Source organism: Sycon ciliatum, chromosome 1, assembly GCF_964019385.1.
Source record: "Sycon ciliatum chromosome 1, ocSycCili1.1, whole genome shotgun sequence".
NCBI lineage: Eukaryota > Metazoa > Porifera > Calcarea > Leucosolenida > Sycettidae > Sycon > Sycon ciliatum.
The window spans coordinates 30100109-30120716 of record NC_088643.1 but is presented as its reverse complement, the minus strand read 5'-3'; the positions used below and the strand labels follow the sequence as shown (position 1 = coordinate 30120716).

General features: G+C 46.4%; 3 protein-coding genes across 3 annotated transcripts; 1 reads left to right on the top strand and 2 right to left on the bottom strand.

Moving 5' to 3' along the window:
- Window positions 1–503: 503 nt before the first annotated feature.
- On the bottom strand, window positions 504–8661 carry LOC135822253 (protein SCO1 homolog, mitochondrial-like). Its single transcript, XM_065334981.1, has 8 exons — window positions 8505–8661; window positions 8381–8421; window positions 7444–7584; window positions 6977–7067; window positions 6169–6366; window positions 3925–4017; window positions 2797–2912; window positions 504–1476 (listed from the first exon to the last, which is right to left on the bottom strand). Exons 1-8 carry the CDS (start codon window positions 8533–8535, stop codon window positions 1285–1287), a joined length of 903 nt encoding a protein of 300 aa, XP_065191053.1. The 5' UTR covers window positions 8536–8661; the 3' UTR covers window positions 504–1284.
- Window positions 8662–9284: 623 nt separating this feature from the next.
- Window positions 9285–9734, top strand: LOC135827172 (acyl-coenzyme A thioesterase 13-like). The gene has a single exon (XM_065339726.1). It carries the CDS (start codon window positions 9285–9287, stop codon window positions 9732–9734), a length of 450 nt encoding a protein of 149 aa, XP_065195798.1.
- Window positions 9735–11132: 1398 nt separating this feature from the next.
- LOC135822242 (large ribosomal subunit protein mL46-like) lies at window positions 11133–17578 on the bottom strand. The gene is made up of 6 exons (XM_065334970.1): window positions 17411–17578; window positions 17286–17326; window positions 15649–15757; window positions 13893–14455; window positions 12441–12563; window positions 11133–12029 (listed from the first exon to the last, which is right to left on the bottom strand). Exons 1-6 carry the CDS (start codon window positions 17439–17441, stop codon window positions 11874–11876), a joined length of 1023 nt encoding a protein of 340 aa, XP_065191042.1. The 5' UTR covers window positions 17442–17578; the 3' UTR covers window positions 11133–11873.
- Window positions 17579–20608: the final 3030 nt, after the last annotated feature.

The window sequence follows — 20608 nt, the reverse complement described above, 5'->3', positions numbered from 1 at the left end:
GAATACGTAACTAACAGCAGCACGTTCCAACTGCAAAGAGCAAACTACTACTACTAGATTACAACTAAAAAACTAATGCTTCAATCAAGCTAGCTAGCTGTCCGATCCGGAGCGTAGACATGCATGGTAGCAAGAGTCCATAACCCCCGGGGGGTTATGGACTCTTGATGGTAGATATACTTGGTGCACGGTCGCGGTGGAGACTTGACTTGTGTCATACATGTCAAATTTAATATCACTTGTTTTAAATATTATTATTATTTTGTCTTTCCAAAAAGACGAGCTAGTCGCATGATTTTACCTGCAGCTCCTGTGTGTGCGTAGTCATACTCAGTGCTCATACTACTAGTCATAGCGCTAGCGTCAGCTCATACTTGCACGGAAAACAGTCTGCACCCTGATACTAACAATAATATTTACGGGCCAAAAAATGAGGCCAAGCCGCTCCCCTCCCCAATAACAAAATAATTACCCCGCTGCCTGGATCATGGAGTCGTCTCAGATAAGCACACATCATCCAGTGGTAGAAAAGAACGAAGACAACGTTGGTGTAGTGATTATAATTATAATGGATTGTACAACTACTAATAATAAAGTCAACTATAGCTATTGAAAAATCAATTACAGGCAGCATGTACATGTACAGTGTGAAGATAGGCCGACATAGTACCCAGTAGTACCCAGTAGTTCCAGTAGTTCCAGTAGTTACTCAGTCTATGCTGCCCTGTACAATGTACTAACAAGCATATCAATGGCAAACTGCAGAAAGCACAGCCTTTATGTGTGCGCATGCATGCACGCATGCACACGCCCATACACACCCACCACACACACACACACACACACTGGTGGCTGCTTACTCTACGGGTACGATTGCACTGAGAACCAGCAGCTCAGGAAAGAGAGACAGCAGCGGGACCATGAATATCCACCGCATGCATATATCCACACCTGCCAGCAGCAGCAGCAGAGCCAAAGCTAACAATTCTTGTACTAGTAGTGTGGCTGCATGGCACGGCGGCAAAGTGAGATGTCAAACAAGAAACCCGTGTGTGCATCGTTCGTCACTCCACTGGAGTACCTACGCTGAGCTGCAAGCGTCAAGCACCAATCCAGTGCGCGGTGGATGAGCACAGCAATACAATACGGTGCAGCGTATCGTACTGTCAGCCAGCATACCAGCCACAGTAGTAGCGAGTTGAGCAGGTTGTGAACCACGGCTGCAGGCAGTAAACAGCGGCCACCGTAGCCTATTAGTTACGGCAGTGGATCAGGCCGCCTTCCTCACTTGGCTACTTGCTGCCTCTTTCGACGCTCTTCACGCAGTTTCTCACCCAGGTCACCGTGCTCCAGCATGTACTTGGTGAAGTTGGAAGACATGCCAGCTGCAATTTCGTCAGCAGTGCGGTTCTGGCCAAAGTAGTCCATGAACTCACCGTCGGGGCCGACCAGATAGCAGATGATGGTGTGATCGACCTGAAACACAAGCAGTACCCAGACAAGTAACACGCTAGTCGCAAAGTGCACAACATGTTCGGCACTGGGTAAGAAAGACCAAGTTAGTTGTAAAGTACAAAACATGTTATACACAAGTACATGTAACACCAAGTTGCAAAGAGCACATGTTCTGCGCTGACTACGCGTGTAGACAGTAGCCCGCATTGACGAAGGCGGATTCCAGGAGACAGTACAATGCGGGAGATTTGTACAAGGGATTTCACAGTCTCTAGCAGCTCCCCACCAAGCCCTAATAGGCGATTCACACGACAGGCGAATCCACGCTTGTCAGGTGCACGCAGAAAGTGAAACGTGAGTCCGCAGTTCACACGGTCGTGAGTGGCGGCCAGAGCTCCCGCGAGTGAGTGTACGGCGTTACTGTGGTGATTTGGAATGAGTACCCAAAGGCAAAGGCCAAACAACCAGGGTTCAAGACTACCGTACCATAGTACCACCTCACGGGCTCACAACTGTAAAAGTGCCCGCAGATGAGTTCATCCGCGGGCAAAAAACCCATGGACACTTTTGATTCCTGCAGACAAATTTTGGTTGCCCGCAGGAATATCTCCATGGTGATTTCCCTGTAAATGTGGATTTGCCAGTCGTGTGAATTACCTATAACTTGGTAGAGCTACACACCAGCTGTGCTACCAGCTTTGATAGAACACATAGAATATTGAACGCCCCAAGCCAAACTAAAAGAGCTGTGTGCACGCACTGGCAGAGAACTCACACATGTACCCTTCCTCTGATAACTACTCGTTCTACAGTCCATTCAGAAAAAGATGGACTTCTAGCTTTTGGTCATAAATGGGTCAAACGTTGAGTTTTTTTAGAATTTTTTTCTGCAATCCCCTATGGAATCCTCTTCCAATTATGTTTCTAAAGTCTATTCCTCCAAAAAGCAAGCCGTAACAAGAATAGTATTTCGGCCAGGTTTTGCCCCAAGAGCACTGAATTCGGAAAGACCATCAAAATCCAGGCCGTTTGATCCTGCCTGCAACAGTGCATTGTACGGTTCGAACCCCAGTTCAGGTACCCTTTTTGGACCCTTTTTCAAATTTCAAACTTCGCAGCACTGCACTGTGTACGATAAAATCTTGAAAAATCGCCAAATACGGGAGCTCGCCAGAGCCAGGGCCCATCTTTTTGTGAATGGACTGTAGTGGGAAGAGACAACCCACCTCAATATTGGCCAGCGTACATGTACAACAAACAGCAGCAGGATATGCACAAGACAAAGGAAACAAGTAAGAGGAGAAAATCTCCTACTTGTATCCTCTTCATGTGTCTTCTTACAATGTAGTCATTGTCGTCGTCCTTGGGTGACATTGAGTAGTAGACACGGTACTCCTTGCACACCTTGTCAATCTGCTCCTTGCTGCCTGTCAAGCCCATGAACCTAGGATGAAACTCTGAACACGCACGGCAGAAAGTCCAGGGGCAATAATTTTAGTGACAATCAGTACATCTCTTTTTTTCCTTCAGAACTTTTTAAAAAGCTCCATTGTAGCCTTGTCATCTTTTCACTACATGTACACCTCCACCTCACTCACTACATGTACACCTCCACCTCACTCACTACATGTACACCTCACTCACTACATGTACACCTCCACCTCACTCACTACATGTACACCTCACTCACTCAGGCTGTGTTGCTGTGTTTACATGAGAAATTTCAACCTGGGTCGAGTTCAGCCCGGGTTGAAAGTCTGTACGATAGACAAAAGAGGTGAGCGTTTACATGAAGACAGTTGACCCGGGTCAAATACTGATATGCCGCCAAAAGTCCACTTCTAGAGTCCTGTATGGTCACGTGAATCCGTTCGCGTGAAATTTAAAAAAAAAATATTTGCATGTACAGTGCTGTTCAAACGAGATACGCACAGAAGTACGTTTGTACGATTTTCTTGATCTGGGTAGAACTCAACCCGGGTTGAAACGCCTCATGTAAACACAGCCTTAGAGACACCTCCGCCAACTCACAACACACAAAGTCCTCCTTGGCTACACCGCGTACAACGATTGTTTTCCCAATTTTCACCCAGAAGGGCACAATCAGGGATCATCGTGACAAGATGAAAAACCTGAACAAAGACACCTGCTGGTTGTGAGTGCTGCAGTAAAATTTCCCATTCTGCATGGACACAAATTTACCTGATCAACGTGAGCAGGACTGTTGAACAAGGCATGTGGACACACAGTATACTACATGTACATGTAGTCACCGATCACCTGACAAAGCAGTGACAGGGCAATGGGACTGCGAAACCCATCATGGCAAGGAAAGAACAAACTGGAGCTACTAGACTCTCTTCAGTCTCCCAACGAAGGACATGGGGGCAGTAGTCCCTTGCTGGGACTAGCTCCGTGTCTTCACATGAACATCTCAAGTAACGCTCACAATAAAGACAAAGCCCCTACCTGATAAGTACGCCTTCATCGCTTCTGGAGTGTCACGGTCGGGGTCCACGGATATAAACACGGGCTGAATCGGTGGGAATTTCGTGATCTTGTCTGTGTCAGTGAAGGCAGGGAAAATGAAAAGAACACATACGATAAGACATGGCATACACAGCATGAATAGTATTGAATATACCCACTGCTGCTGAATGAAATCTGGAAGACTAGCTTGAATACTCAGTGCCCGGAATAGTGTGGAACTGCTCACCTAGCACATGTACTGATTACTCTGATAAGAAATGTACCCTTGCTTAATATGGACATTGCTTGCCATATGTAGGTGTGTATTGTATTGCTCCATTATTGAAGTATGTTCGGATATGAAGTACGCCAGGTACTAATGTAGTGCTAAGGTTCCTGTTGCCATGCATCGGATACATTTTTATCAGGGTACTAGTATACAGAGAGGTATATTGCAGTCTGCTGCTCAATGAAATGTGATTGACGCGAGGCAGCTAGTGCTTGGGAGCAATGGGCCATGCACCCCTAGCCTTGGAAACACTGGGCCATGCACCCCTAGCCTTGCAAACACTGGGCTATGCACCCCTAGCCTTGCAAACACTGGGCTATACACCCCTAGCCTTGCAAACACTGGGCTATGCACCCCTAGCCTTGGAAACACTGGGCTATGCACCCCTACAGTGCATTTCAAAACTATAGACGCGTAGGGTTTTTGAAATATTTCAAATTTGGTTGGAACTTTTTGAGAATAGTTTTCGGAATATTGCTCAGGATCGCTCCACAATTACTCTCATATAGTTTCTAAAGGATTGGATAACAGACGCCCAATTTGGAAAAATTTATGCACAAAGTGATCACAGATTTTATGTGGTATAGATGCTGGCATAACGGTTTTTGCCTAGGTACGCGTCTATAGTTTTGAAATGGACTGTAGCCTTGCAAACACTGGGCCATGCACCCCTAGCCTTGCAAACACTGGGCCATGCACAGGTGCAGGGGACGCTAACTCATTCACGAGATTCGATTTCAGTGAGCAGCACTGGATAACATATAACAGATTGCATTTAGCTCTGAAACTGTGTACACAGATTTTGTACTGTTGGACAAGGGTGTACAGACTTGACACACACACACAACATCTACTTCAAAAGTACTAGTAATCAGTACTAATCACCATTGGTCAGCTGCTTGTTTTACTACAGTACTGTCGGTCACCGAAGAACTGGGGGTCAGCATCCTAGCCTAGACCGTTCTTATTTTCATGTACCGTAAAGTACCGCCAGAGCGCCCCGTCTCGCGAGAGCGCCCCACCTTGATTTTACAGCCAGAGAAAGGAAAATCGTATGGCAGAGTGCAACGAAGTGTGTACGATGTGAGAATCTTAGTGTACTAAGGTCACACTTGGCAGGTTTTTGTGTGGAGCCTGTGTCCACTCGAAGGTACGGATTGACTGCAAACCGTGCAATATGTGTACAAGGTTCATGTCGTATGACATACAGACAGCATACCACCTCCACGCTACGACCACGAAAGGATGAGATGGCGGGGCGCTCTGGCGGTACTTTACGGTACAGTAAATAGTGGATATAACGTGCCCCTTTGATTTTCGATAATTTATCACTATATCCGGTGCATCACTATAGCCGATTTGCATGTATGACTGGCACATGGCACATGACTGTGCATGAAATGATGCGTACATGCTGGAAAAAGCATGAAAAGCAGCCATGTGTACATGTGGCTGCTTACAGCATACAGGGAAGAATTTTCTCTCAATCACGTCTGCTGCCAGATGCATCCAGGCAACACTGATCAGTTTAGGAAGAAATGAACTAAATTTGAAGAACAATTGTTTTGTGATCATCACTCTTGATCAGTATAATATACTATATTTTCCTGTGCATTTGATATGGTTTGCTTCCTGAAGCCCATCACAATAAGCGATATATCGGTATAGCCGATAATAGTGTGTATAGTGATATTTTAGCTGTATTTTTTGTGATTTGATTTTGATTTTGGCGAGTTCGATCATTATAGCCGGTATATCGTTACACCCGGTCACTTTATAAACGATACTCACTGTACTAGTATTACAGTACAGTCTATGCACTGTTGAGTCACCGTGTATACATTAGTATGCAGTGCTTGGTAAAATTCTAGCCCGGTCGTTCTTCGGCGCTCCGTTCTTCGGTGCCCAACAGCACTGTATGCTTCTGCTTCAAACAACACTGCTACACTGCTTACCCATAGACTTGATGGCTTCTGAGAGCTTATCGAGCTGATCGGGACAAACGTCCGGGCAGTTTGTGAAACCAAAGTAGACCAAGATAAAGTCTCCCTCAAAGTTCTTTTCCGTTACTGTCTTGCCCTGCATGTCCAGGAGCTCGAACGGCCCACCGATCAATGCCTTGCCCACAGACATCCGCTGCTGCTTATCATCATCTGACAAATACAGCACATTGTGAAATAGGAATGAAGGAATGCATGCTACGTTTAGATTGCATAGACTAAACATGTAACCCATGCCAATACAGGCCCCACACTTGACTTCGAAAGAAATGGAAAAAAGAAATACACACACACACACACACAAACACACACACACACACACACACACACACACACACACACAGAACCAGACACTCAGGAAAATGTGCAGATAAGAGTTTGGGGGATTTGGTAAATCTGGACTACAACACACCGAGGCAGAATTGATACATGTACACCGTAACAGGGCAGGCAGATACTGACAAGCGGTGCATCAAAACAAAGGACACACTCATCATCCATGGGTATAGGAAGCTATTTTCCATTTGTCTGGCCTTGTCCAAAGGACGTAGTAGAGAGGGTACGGGGACCTCCCCCCCCCCCCCCCCCAGGAACGTTTTGGAAAATAAATCAAGCCAGATCGTGCCATTTCCCTTCCTTGCATGATAAAATTAATATGTTAGGAACCCCAGTAAATTTCAATGTGAGGGTGACTGAGGAGCAAAAACACTGGCCAGAATTGTTCAGCTCAAAAGACGGCTCCAAAGTCCATGTCATCGCTCACCTTTCCTTATTTCCTCTTTCTTTGAACGAATGAAGAATATGGCACTACCACCGAAGAGGAGAAACACCGGAATAGACCACATCGGGAACATCTAACAATGCAGCAGACACAGGAATACATCAACATGACTGGTGTACATTGTAGGACATAACAACACATGTACAGACACGATCTTTGATGTGTACAGGTAAGAGAACAGAAGCGATGCATGTACGCACCTGTGTGTGTGTGTGTGTGTGTCCGCGTGCGTTTGTGTCCGAGCACCTTCAGAACACTAAAACGGTAGAGTACTGCAAGAGCGCCCTACAACCACTCAATCAAGGTGGGGCCATCTCGCAATGGAGCGCTCTTGTGTTATTATGGTACTTGATGTACATGTAATTGCTGATACTGAGCAACTGAGTTGGATACAAAAATGTAAACTTTTATGGTATGAACAAAGAGAAACAAATGCCAGCAGCGCTTACACCGCCAGTCGATGTCCTTTTGGTACTTGCTGATCTCACGATCTGCAGTGCCTGAGAACATCCCACTTGAGTACGGGCGCTTGGTGACGCGGTGTATCGGAGGCTGCTGAAGCTGCGTGCAGCCATCCGTGAGCATGGAGCCTAGAAACACAGCACAGTGTCACTATTAATGCGCATGCAACTAGTCACTGAGCCGCAATAATCAGCACACGGACATGTGCATATACAATGATTGAGTCAAGTGATGTGCTTTATGCTTGTGCTTCCTTTACCGACCAGAACACACACACGTGCACGCACACACACACGCACACACACAACAGACAAACAAGTTATCCGTAGACTCAGGGGCGTCAGACACGATACGGTCACTACGGTATTGACCGTACCACTTTTTGCCCCAGGTCCCCGCGGATATAATTATAAAATACACTGATTTGGGCTCTTAATTTCCAAAATTTTCGGCTCACCCACCCCTCTCCCACGAGTAAATTGTACTTCAAGTGGCTGACCGTACCACACTAAAATACTTTCCGACGCCCCTGCTGACTGTTGCGACTCTCGAGCTTCACGCCAAAGGAGGTAATCAGACACCAGGTGCCCCAAGTGTGTGAACAGCTTTGCACATTGTGCATGGAGCACTTTCGTAACAACATTGCCGACCTGTGTGCGTGTGTGTGTGTGTGTGCGTGTGTGTGTGTGTGTGTGTGTGTGTGCATGTGTGCAAGTGTGTGTGTGCGCGCGCACGTGTGTGTGTAGCTACCAATATACATGCGTCATACAGCTTCTTCTCGGAACTGATATCGATTTCCATTCTTTCTGGTGATTGAACTCGGGTGTTTGTAAGGTCAAAATATATCACATGGCAGTTGGAGCTAATCATCAGTGTCAATACAAAGTTCCTGAGAAAATACAATACAAAGCAGATGCTACATACCATAGAAAAGCCAGATATCACTGGCTGCAACCCAGCGAAATCTGCATGGAACAAAGTGGTTGCAACATTGCGTCAAAATCAATCAGAAGAGAAGATCACAACCATCATCTTCCGCCATTCATACTTTTCACGACACGGTGGAGAGAGCTGGCCATGGCTGCGTGAAGACTAGCAGTGAGCTACAACGACTACTGCAATGAGCTGCGAGATCTACAGCTTCCTTTTAGCCTTTTCGTATTTCACAACCACAATTCAAAAAATGTGTGTAAGCACTTCTAATAATTATTCTGTTGAGTTGTGACACCGAAAATGACGCAACGTGTATCGAGGGACCAATCGAAAAATTAGATTGCAATTTTTGCTCATAAATTTGTCGTAGTGACTAGTGTTTTGACCACTTTTGTGAACATAGAGTCATTGGGTCGTGTGAGATCGATGAGAGCAGAATCAGCAAGCTAGTACCTGTGACGGTGGAGGCAAGTATTTGCAGTGCAGTCTCTCAGTCCAACTAAGGAAGAAAGTCCACTTGCCCCGGCTGTGGCCCCGGAGTATCCAGCAGCTTGGTCATTTAATCGATAAGTCACATACCACAACCAATAGTCAATACCCCAGCAAGCAGTGTAGTGCGGGTCTACTCTGCACCGTAGATTCTTGGAGATGAATTGTATGTAGCTGCAGTACGCTATTCATACAACTGGATACTAGTAATTCACCCCGGCACATAAACTGACAACAGATGAGATTACTCAGTATAACAATACTGAAATTGAACGGCAAAAACAGGTGCACCGTGTACGCATATGACTTCTGGAACCGTCCGCCATATTGATAATTATTATTGTCAATATTATTGATATTGATAGCACAGTAATTCAGTGTTGGAACTAATTGTGCGTGTATTGACATGGAGGCGGTTGACTCTGAGAAGGCTACGGCAGCTGAGAAGTTCTTGGCTCATGTGACGAGGAGAACCAATTTCAGTTGGCCAATGAGGAAGATGAAAGTGCTGGAGGTGCGTTCCAAGCCGTATGGGTATGTGAAGGCCGAACTAGTGATCGAGAAAGAACACTGCAACGCGCGCAACGTACTGCACGGTGGAATGGTATCACTGCTTGTTGATGTGGTTGGGGTCATGGCATGGATCGCTAAGGACGGCAGGGCTGCTATTGGTCCGTCCATCGAGTTCAGCACGTCATTCGAACGATCAGCCGAGCTGGGCGAGACGATCGTTATTGAGGCGAAGTGCACTAAGAGTGGCCGCTCTCTGGGCTTCACAGGTACAGATATCTACCGCAAGGGCGATGGACTGCTGGTCGCATCAGGGAGACATACACTAGTGAGGTCCAAGGTGTAGTTCCCAACTTCCCGGGCCACGCCGTTACATGGGCTGTGTGGCTTACACATGCATACAACTGGAAATGTGGAAACTAATTACTTTGACTGAATTGCGAGCCACGACTACCGAAGGTGGGTCAAGGCAATACTTTGGACCGGCAACACTTCATGAGATGATGTTGCTCTGGCCAGTGGAGATCATGTACATGTATGCTCGTTTTTAAATCGACTCTGCTGGGATGATGAGACACAGTCAGTATGGGGACGCATGTAGAATCAGTGTGCTGACCAGGGAGGAGCAAAATGGTATTATTTGTACTACCGGCCCTGGTGCTAACAACCGGCTGCACCAGCCGCTACTCCGTGGACTGTGGTCTACTGTGGCAGGCTACTAAGCTCAATTGGATCATGTGTTTGTACCAGTCCGCTGCTACTGGCGGGTTATTCTGACACTTTGGTCCGAGCGTGTGCATATCACCGGCACATGTGCGGCACCCATGACATGTTCCAGCTCCCATGGTGGATGCCAGCCACCTAGTACCTCGAGCCGTGAAGTCTGGTGAGCTGAGCGCAAGCAGTCCTTTATGGCTGTGTTATTTATTGCGGCTTGTCTGATAATAATTATTATTTTACTACGATGATCAACAAGATTGTAGGTGTAGCAATATTTGAATTCCGAATTTCACAGGGGCTGGCTTTCTCCCTTTCTACATATTTTTTTCAGCATAGGATGCCACTCGGTGTCATGTTTGCACTGGTAGCAGGCAGCTAACAAATGACTAGGGGTGACTGCGACACAGCAATCTTTACGACCTATTTTGTCGGATACAATTTTCTTTGAATATAGCTCTAAGGTATTGTGCTCCATTGCAATGGTGTAGGCTCTTGCCATTGTCTGGCAACCCGGTCATTCTGCCTACCGATACTTCAAGAAATAAGAAAAAAACAGTGCTGTATTGCTACGGACTGAACCAGGCATGCAGAGCCCCAAATAGCTGGAAACCAGTTCCAATGGCACTCTAGCCTACGCTCCTGGATCAGCACATAATCATTGCTTAGCACCAGCCACAGTAGATACTATACCAGAGTCTCTGGAACGACAGCTGTGGCAGTATAGCAGAAACTAGCCGTGTTCTCTCAGTACTACACGTAAATGCGCCAAACCTGGAGTGCTGGCCAAGAACTGGCTTTGTAGGCAATGTTATACATAATGGAGCCAATGGTGTAGACGATTGCTTTACCAGTTTACGAGACGGGAGATCTGTTCCACTCTGCCATGAAACCCCACAAGGAGCATGTAGCCGACAAATGAAGCAACATGCATGGACTCCTGAAATAGATGTACATGTACATCCAGTGTAGTATGTACTTTAGTACTTTGTACCCGGGAGTAGCATTACTCCCTGCTTTGTACTGGCAATGTTGGACAATCTTGTCTTTCTTCTTCAGTGAGTGTAGTTTGAACTTCGAAGTACACCTAGAAAAAAAGAACTCTATGCTGTCACTATTGGAAGCTTGACGGAAGTTAAGGAACGCTTGGCCAAACCATTGGTCTGTCGGGTTTCCCAAGTAAAGTATGAATAAATAGTACATTGTAATAATATGATGCACTCTGGGCTAGAAGAAGAAGAAGTGTATCTTACTGGCTCAGATCTGCAACCTCTAGCACTTGGGCAATGCTAGTTGGTGCTTTCAACATACTTGCAAGTACAATACTTAGTACAAACATCCGTGATACATTCTGAGTGAGTCGAAGATCACTGAGGTCCTCACAGTGCCGACCAGCGGTAGGTATAGTCATGGTAGTCAACATACACACACGCACCATGTACATGCACACAGGCTACGTAGTAAGTGCATGCACATCCACACAGCCTGCAGGCATGTGCAAACAAGATGGAGAAGAGCAACGGCGTCATATCTGCCACCAATCAAAAGAGGGAGTGCCCATAATTAAATATACATGGATTGATGACAACGCGATAGTACTGTTGCTAAATTGCTAACAACTTTGGGCACACTTTCAAGTAGCAATGCGCAAATGTTCTGCTTTGGACTGCACTCTTGTTGTAAGTGTGTATTTAAAGCAGCTAGCGCCGCCGTACATGTTGCGCCCGCAAGCACTTGCCAGGGGCAGCGGCGGCCAACTGCAAGGCACTCACACCAGCAGCATGTCGGATATACCACGGAATTGCTCGGTGGACATCAGCTTCTTGATCTCAACTTTGGGCAACCACCTGTACTCCAGGTACTCAGGGTCGTTGAGTGCTTCGATTTTCGTATCACCAGTTACCAAGCCGTTGTATACAAACACCTGGACAATGATAACGCAGAGTAAAAATGGAATAAAGAATTATGACTAGAACGAGTGGCGGTAGGTCTTAAGAATGCTCTCTGCACCTAGTTGCAGATCCTTATACAGGTACAGAGAAGGAGAACCAAAGTTTTATTGCTGTTAGTCAGAGTTGTGCTGGCTGAGGATGGCTAACGCATGAAACAGCAATACCGCATTAGTTTCCCTTCTCTGCACCTGAAAATAGAATTACAATACGTAACATGTATATGCAAGATGCGCATCTCTACAATGCAGCCGCTTGGAGCTTCAAACCGTACAGAGGCAATCCTGAAGTTTATCTTCCACTCTAGAGAGAGAGAGATGCATGCACACACATGTGTAGATGGAACATCACATTAGCAGACCTATACGGTGAGTGGTGTGTCATACCTTGGAGCCAAGTCTGCCGTTCTCTGTTGCATGCTTGACGGACATCAGGCCAGACGGTGCATTGGAATGGATTTTATAATCAAATGTTGGTGTGGTAAATGTGTCAGCCATACGTACTGCCTCCTGCAAGAGAGAGAGAGAAAGAGAGAGAGAGAGAGAGAGAGAGAGAGAGAGAGAGAGAGAGAGAGAAAAGAAGAAGAAACTTAGTCGAACGCGAAATCCTGACCGGGTGAGCTTCTACATAATGCCATCGACACAATCCTCATAACCACACACACCCGCGAGCGAGCGCGTTCACGTTGCACGATTCCAGACTGCACTGATACTGACTGCGTGTACATGTACTGTGAAGTACAGACAGTGTGCGTGGTGAAGAGCTGGGCACAGACCCTGTACAACCCTGCACTACAAATTAGGCGCTGCACTGGCTGGGGCGCCCGTTTCATAAGTCATTCTAACTCTCAAAGTCTCAAACCCCCCCCCCCCCTGGCCAACTTTCCATTGAGAAGTGTTTTATCATGGAGCAAAGTGAGCAATGTTCTGAGTGGCACTGCTTGAGAGCTTGATCGACTTATGGAGTGGCTGCGGTGCACTGGTGGTACCTGCATACCTGGAAGATAGCACCAATTCTGCCCAGGAAAATGTGTACAGATGACACCACATAACACTACGCGAGTAAGTGGTCTACAGGTTACAACGCTCTATGCACACCAGTGCCACAACACTCTATGCATACAGTCCTGCAATACTCCATTCATACCAGTGCGACAGACAAGATATCACAACCTCCCTAGCAGAAATGTTGCGAATTCGTATTACGACTATGATTTACGCATGTTGTTGTATTTGGTTCTTGTCTGGTGGAGTCCAGTGTCTGATGTCATATATGGTCTAGGTGTACGCGCGAGTATGGTGTGATGTGTGACGTTTATGGTATGTGGTGCATGCAAGAGTACGCGTTGTCAGAGTGTGAGGATGTGAGGATGTGCTTCCGTCTGTGTGAGAGTGACTGTCAAGTGAATGCTGTACATGCGCAGTGCTAGTTTGGTCTGGGAATGAGAGTCATGTGTGATTCGTCAGTTGGTCTTGGTCATGTGTTCTGTACGTATTAGTCCCTGATTGGTCGTCTGTCGTCGCAATATTACTGCTTGTTCTTGTTGTTTTCTTTGAGTCTTTTCCCGGGAGTCTTCCCGTTGTCCTTTTTGTCGTCTCCAAGTTTGTCTCTTTCCTCCTGCGCCCTCGTCATTTCTTGGTATAATATAAGTATTGAAGATACAATCAAGAGTTTGCGTTGTTGTGTGGCGGGGGCCAGGGGGAGAAGCCTACTTCAGAAAGGCAAAACCCAGCAAATTAAAGTATAAGTCAGTGATGATCATGGTGAGGGCGTGCCATATACATATACTTGAAGTAGATAACCAATGTTAGATTGTTGGCCAAAGAAGGATCGCTTACCTCGTGCAACGCCATGGTTCCACACGCGTCCATTTGTGGAAACGTCCACTGAAAGTGGTCACGTTTATGTCTCACAACTAGGTACAGGTAATTATCCAGACAGCGGTTCATGGACGTCAGCACCTTGTCAATATCATCTTGTGTTTCGCGGTCTGCAGGCTTATATTTGGCTTTCTCATCCTCCTCAATGGCTTGAATCTCCTCGTACAGCTGCATTTCATCACCAGTCAACTCTTGTTGTGTGAACTCCGTTACAGTCTCGCCACTTGCACGTTTCTCCAGGGCCTTCGTCAGCCTGGAAAAGCGCTTCATGAGCTCGTCATGAGCTGATGGGATTGCTCTCTCATCTTCCTTGTCATCTACAACATCAAGATAGTCTTGTAGCCACTTGGTCATTTTCTGAGTGATTCGCGGCGGTCGGGTAAGACAGAGCCCTACTTTGATGTCCCATTCAATGTCATCATAGGGTGGAGGCATGTTCATGTAATCCATCTTGTTCCGCCGTCGTTCCCGGAATGCCGTCGTAGATAAGAAGCAACATGGCTGGTGTCTTGCTGGTAGTGCTGAGCAACAGAACAGAAACAGTGCACACTATTGGTGGTTTCTACTCTTGCCATAAACTGATACACATCCAATGCATAAGCAGCATGCAAGCCATTTTAAAAGTATCATTCGACTCATGAATGTATGCATAAACTAGTAGTGCACACCACGGTCGATCGGTCCACTCCAGTATTGATATATTGGTGAACATAGTCACAGTTAATATACTCCACTCCACTGTCCGGTAACACAGCTGGCATGGGTTTTCTATCAAAATTGATGAGTGGAATAGTAAACTTGACAGTAGAAAAGCAGGGGGTGTCATCACTATTGCTACAAGTGACCATTTTAGTGGACGCTCGTAGTAATAGTGATGACAAAATGCATGTGAAGGTGTGGTTTTGCTGTGAATGGCCTGTCACTACAGTCGATATGCGATTATTAGGAAAAAGACAACCCGTCCCAGACAGAAGCGCACTTTGCGAGAATAAGTTTAATAACTTGTATCACTACAGGCGCTATACTCACAGGATAACTTCTTTGTGTAGGCGCTATATTCTTACAGCTCAGTTGCCTGATGATCGTAGTAATACGTGAAACTCAGAGTTGCGACACAGCTTCCAATATCTCTCTTGTGTATTCTTACAGCTATCAACCCGTAGAACAGAAAGGTTCCAGGCTGTCCAAAAAGAGTGATATCAAGTTATCAACCCTATATAGACATACACAATTGCAGTTGCAGTGTACAGCCATACAGCTAAATGGCTACAGCTGGCTACAAGTACAAGTGGGATTTTCCACACTGGCAATCAATTCTGGCTTCACAGCAGACACTGAACTGAAAACTCTAGGCAATTTGCTCCAAACGTGCACAATCTAAATGAAGGTCGAGCGATTTTTAGGGGAGGGGTGCACAAGAAATATCTGTCTTGTATAGAAGCCTGTCTCATATAGAACTAAGAAGCCTGCAAAATTTCCCCCAAAAAGTCATGTAAGCCGCGGCTTTTATACACGACTTTACGGTATATAAAAGCAGAAGTCACTTCAAATGTAGAAATCAACGGTACTTCACGGTACAAACAGTACATGTACAGGTAGTTTCTTTTCTTTTTCTTTTTGGAGGGGGGGGGGGGGGGGTAGGGTAAACTGTGCTGTGCTCATGTTGCCGGAAGGGGCAGGTTTATTCATAGTATATATAGTGCTGTTGACTCACCTCCACACGATGTCCTTCTGTTACATGCTGATGTCAGGATCTGGCCGCATGGGGAAGCGGAGTTTCGGACGCCACTGAAGCTGCGTGCAGCCATTCGTGAACACGGGGCCTAGAAACACCGCAGTGCACGACGTACACGCAAGACTTATCAGTCACACTGAGCAATGTGACATCATCATAAACATACACACATTTTAAGACATTGTTCTGCAGTCACCACACAACCTTCTTCAGTACATCTCTTCCCAATTTCCACCCATGAGAGCATCATTACGGCATTATCAGGGTGAAAATTAGGAAAGAGATCTATTCGGCCGGTGAGAATTTTTTGAAGGGGTGTACCCAAAAAATAAAAAAAGGTTGCGTGGTGACTCCAGAACAATGACAGGACTACAATACTCAATAGAGTGTACTGAACGCCCCAGGCCATACCAATGGTGTCAAGTGAAGCGTGATTTATGCTCCTGCTTCTTTAGTCACCAGTATAAACACACACACACATACACACACACACACACACACACACACACACACACACACACACACACACACATACACACACACACACACATACACACACACACACATACACACACACACACACAGACTCAGACATGCCCGTCGCTGAAGCGATGATAGCAAACAGCTATGTTAGACATAGCAACTTGTGATGGGATTACACCATTCAACAGCTTGCAAGGCTGATGAATTGACCGCCACTAATTTTAGCCTGGTGTCCACCACACAGCTGATTAAAGTGGCTTTTCCTGGCCAGTGAATCCCTATTTTTCATTTTTCAGTTTTCAGTTTTTCAATTTTTCATTTTTTTGACACACACACACAACACACCAGGGAGCCCTACACATAGGGCTCCCTGCAACACACCATAATATATTATACTCCGGCATACACTGGCTGGAGGAGAATGAAAGAATGAGAAAGAGAAGAAAGACGTGTGCGACCATAATCGTCGGGAATTGAACCCGCAACCTCTCGATCGGAAATCGACTGCACATACCACTGCACCATATGGAACACACACGTGTGCATGCACACACACACACACACACACACACACACACACACACACACACACACACACACACACACATGTGTGCACGCACACACACGCACGCACACACACACACACACACACGCTAGACAAATTGGAAATGGAACAAATTATCTCTTGAGGTTCACATCAAAAGGCAGCTATCAGACACCAGGTGCCCCAAGTGTGTGAATAGCTTTGCACATTGTGCATGGAGCACTTGTGTAGCAACATTGCCGACCTGTGTGCGTGTGTGTGGTGTGTGTGTGTGTGTGTGTGTGTGTGCGTGCATGCGTGTGCGTGTGTGTGTGTGGTGTGTGTGTGCGTGTATGTGTGTGTGTGTGTGTGTGTGTGTGTGTGTGTGTGTGTGTGTGTGTGTGTGTGTGTGTGTGTGTGTGTGTCTGTGTGTGTATGTGTAATTACCAGCATACATATATTGTACAGCTCCTTCTCAGAACTAATATTGATTTCTATTCTTTCTAGTGAGTGGACTCTGTCAAAAATGATCACAAGCGAGTTTCCAGCTAATCATCAGTGTCAAAACAAAGTTTTTGAGCACATAAAATACAACATAAATGCTACATACCGTAGACAAACTAGATGCCATTGGCTGCAATCCAGCGAAATCTGCATTGAACAAAATTGTTGCAAAATTACTTCAAAAACCATTCGGAAGAGAAGTTCGCAACCATCATCTACGGCCATTCATACTTTTCACGACGCGGCGGAGAGAATTGGCCATGGCTGCATGCAGACCAGCAGTGTGCTACACCGACTACTGCGTTCCGCTACGAGATCTACAGCTTCTGTTTAGCTTTTTCGTATTTCATCATTCACAACAATTCAAAGTTTGTGTGATCACAAAAATAGCTTTCTTCTTCTGTGTGTCCTGGAGCTGAGTGTGCATGTGATTGGCTACGAGAATGACGTGACGTTTTTGAAAATCCGGTAATACATTTTTTCAATTATTTTGTCATGTTAATAGATGTGTTTGTTGTGGAGTGCTCGTACTCTGTGTAGTGAGTCTAGTAGTAATAGCCATGGTGGTTGCAGTAGCATACCCGAGTCAGTAATCCACCTATGGCGGTGGAGACAAGTGCATTTTGTCATTAATTTTGTTAACAACTTGTCAAATGTCTCTTGCAGTGTACTTTGAAGTACTCCGGAGCTAGCTACAAAGCACAAGAACAAAATCTGTACCAGAGTGATACCAAATGTGCAGTTGAAGTCGGTCAGCTTCTGTCTTGGTTGCTATTCGTGATTATGGTGACTTGCTGTTGGAATGATCAGTCAGTGATCTGAGTGTAATTTGTAAGACAGCAGTCTCGCTTATTTTCGTAGGAATTGTATTATGATCATATAGTGCACTATACTGTAGGATTGTAGGCATACTTTTTAACCACTTCTTACTGTGGGAATAGGGTGGAAGTAAGGAAGTAATATCAGGGATAACCCTGTTACGCTGTGTAGCCTCCGTCTAGCGTCTGCGAGCGGCTGTCAGTTACCCCAGTATGCCTGGCATGGCATGCACTGTGTCTATACATGTACATAACCGGTTATGTACTCTTGGTATCGGTTATAGCGTGGGTGTTTGAAAACGACTTTCTATTCTTATTTCCGATATTTCTTACACACGATACATCAAGTGTGACATAATAATTATTATCATATCGATGATATGTTGGTCGTGATGAGAAAAGGGACCAAATGGCTGTCAGCTGACAGTTGAGTACAACGCGTTTGAAAGTGGGCACTTGAAAAATCGCTGATTTTCGACTGCATTCGCTTGGATTTGGAATAACTTTAGAAGGGTTTTGTGTGATTCAATGCGGTAAAAACGAGTGCAGAGCTGCTTTGGTGGCCTTTCTGTACGTATTTCGATCGTCACAATCGGCCCACGCATGCCAGAGAACGGTGTACGTGACATGCAGGCTACGCGTCCGCGAGCTGCCGTTGCAAAGAGAAAATCTTTGAACATCACTTCAGATTTTTCTTTCTCGTTCTGCTTAGAAATTTGTTTGCAAACATGTCGATCCCAACATTTACCGTTGATGCGAGTCTCAGGGAAGCTTTGACAGAGCTAGATAGAGAGTTTTTGGGCATCGAAGTGGAGATTGCCGAGTCAAGTGATGATTCTGACAGGGAGTTGTCGTTGGAGTTGTCAGAACTATCCTCTTCCTCTGATGAAGACGGCGATGATCGGGAAGACCACTTTTTGGACGAGTCACTCGATGTGGATGCAGTTGCAGCATCATACCTCGGCGAAGAGTCAGCGCAGGCTGCAGAACCAGCGCAGGCTGCAGAACCAGCGCTTGCTGAGGCGGCAGCTGCGGAAGAAATAACTGTGAACTGCGGGTGCAGCAAAAAGTGCTTGGACAAGTTTGATGCAGAAGATGTTCGACTGCTGCAGCTCAACATCGCAGAAATGGAGAAAGGGGAGAAGGAGCTGGTGATTTTGGGCCTTCTTGAGTCATCCAAGTACTCTACTGACACCACGACTCATGGGAAGAAGAGAAAGAAGCAATGGCATCGGTATACTTACCAAGGCGAAGAGGTTTGCGCCGGTGGATTTCGATTGCTGTACAACATCGGATCAAAGCAACTAAAAAATCTGAAAAAACACTTGGAGGAGAATGGGCTGGTGCCACGGACCCATGGCAATGTCGGCAGGAAGCCTAAACATGCTTTGTCGTACGATACTGTGTCTGCCGTTGTGCAATTTCTAAAAACTTACACTGAGCGCTTCGGCATACCACAGCCAGCACCGACTCGAGGGCGAGCTGGAGCACCGCCAACTTATCTGCCAGCGTCATCAACGGTTAAATCCATCCACAAGTGCTATGTGACCTCATTAGAGGAATCAGGCATCAGGGCTGTGGGCTACCACACATTTCGGTCCGTTTGGCTTGACTGCTTGCCAAACATTCAGATTATGACGCCGCGCACTGACGTATGCTCGCGCTGTGAGAATTTCCGCCGACGGATTCAGGAAGCACGGACGGAACCCGAGAAGAGTGCAGCATGCGATGAATTCAAACAACACCTCGACGCAACGCAAGCAGAGCGTGACTACTACCGTCAAGCGACACTACAGGCCCGGGCAGAGCTTGATGCATGTACGACTATCCAGCAGCAGCTGAGCCAGCCATGTTCACGCGATCTGCACCACCCGCACTACACGTTCGACTTTGCCCAGAACGTGGCACTGCCGCAGTCGGCACGTCAGGAGGGCCCCCTGTACTTTAAGGCACCTCGTAAGGTGCAAATATTTGGTGTGAACAATGAAGCTGTGCCTCAGCAGGTCAACTACCTGATCGACGAGTCAGACACCATCGGGCAAGACGGCAAGTCGAGTCATGGTCCGAACGCGGTGGCCTCCATGCTGCACCATTTTTTTTCATTCTATGGACTACATGAGAAAGGCTGCCTCCTGCACTGTGATAATTGCGCAGGCCAGAACAAGAATCGGACTATCGTAGCGTATTTCTGCTGGAGGGTGATTATGGGACTGCATGACCGTATTGAACTGTCCTTCATGTTGACTGGCCATACCCGGTGCCTTGTCGATGGCTGCTTTGGCCTGCTGAAGCAAAAGTTCCGGCGTAGCGACTGCTACACCATGGGGCAGCTGGTGGCAGTGGTCAATGAAAGCGCATCTTGCAACAAGGCCCAGCTGATTCCTGGATCTGGTTTGGAATGGAGAGCCTGGGATACATTTCTGGCTCAACATTTCAAGCCAGTGAAAGGAATCCGCAAGGTTCAGCACATGGTATTCGACGCAGCTAAGCCCGGTATTGTCAGTGTCAAGGCATCCCTGGAAGACACCTACAGCGATGTGGAGGTGCTCACCACGTCTAAAGACGCCCTTGTTGCCGCAGGGATGCCCCCAGTCCTTCAAGCACCAGGACT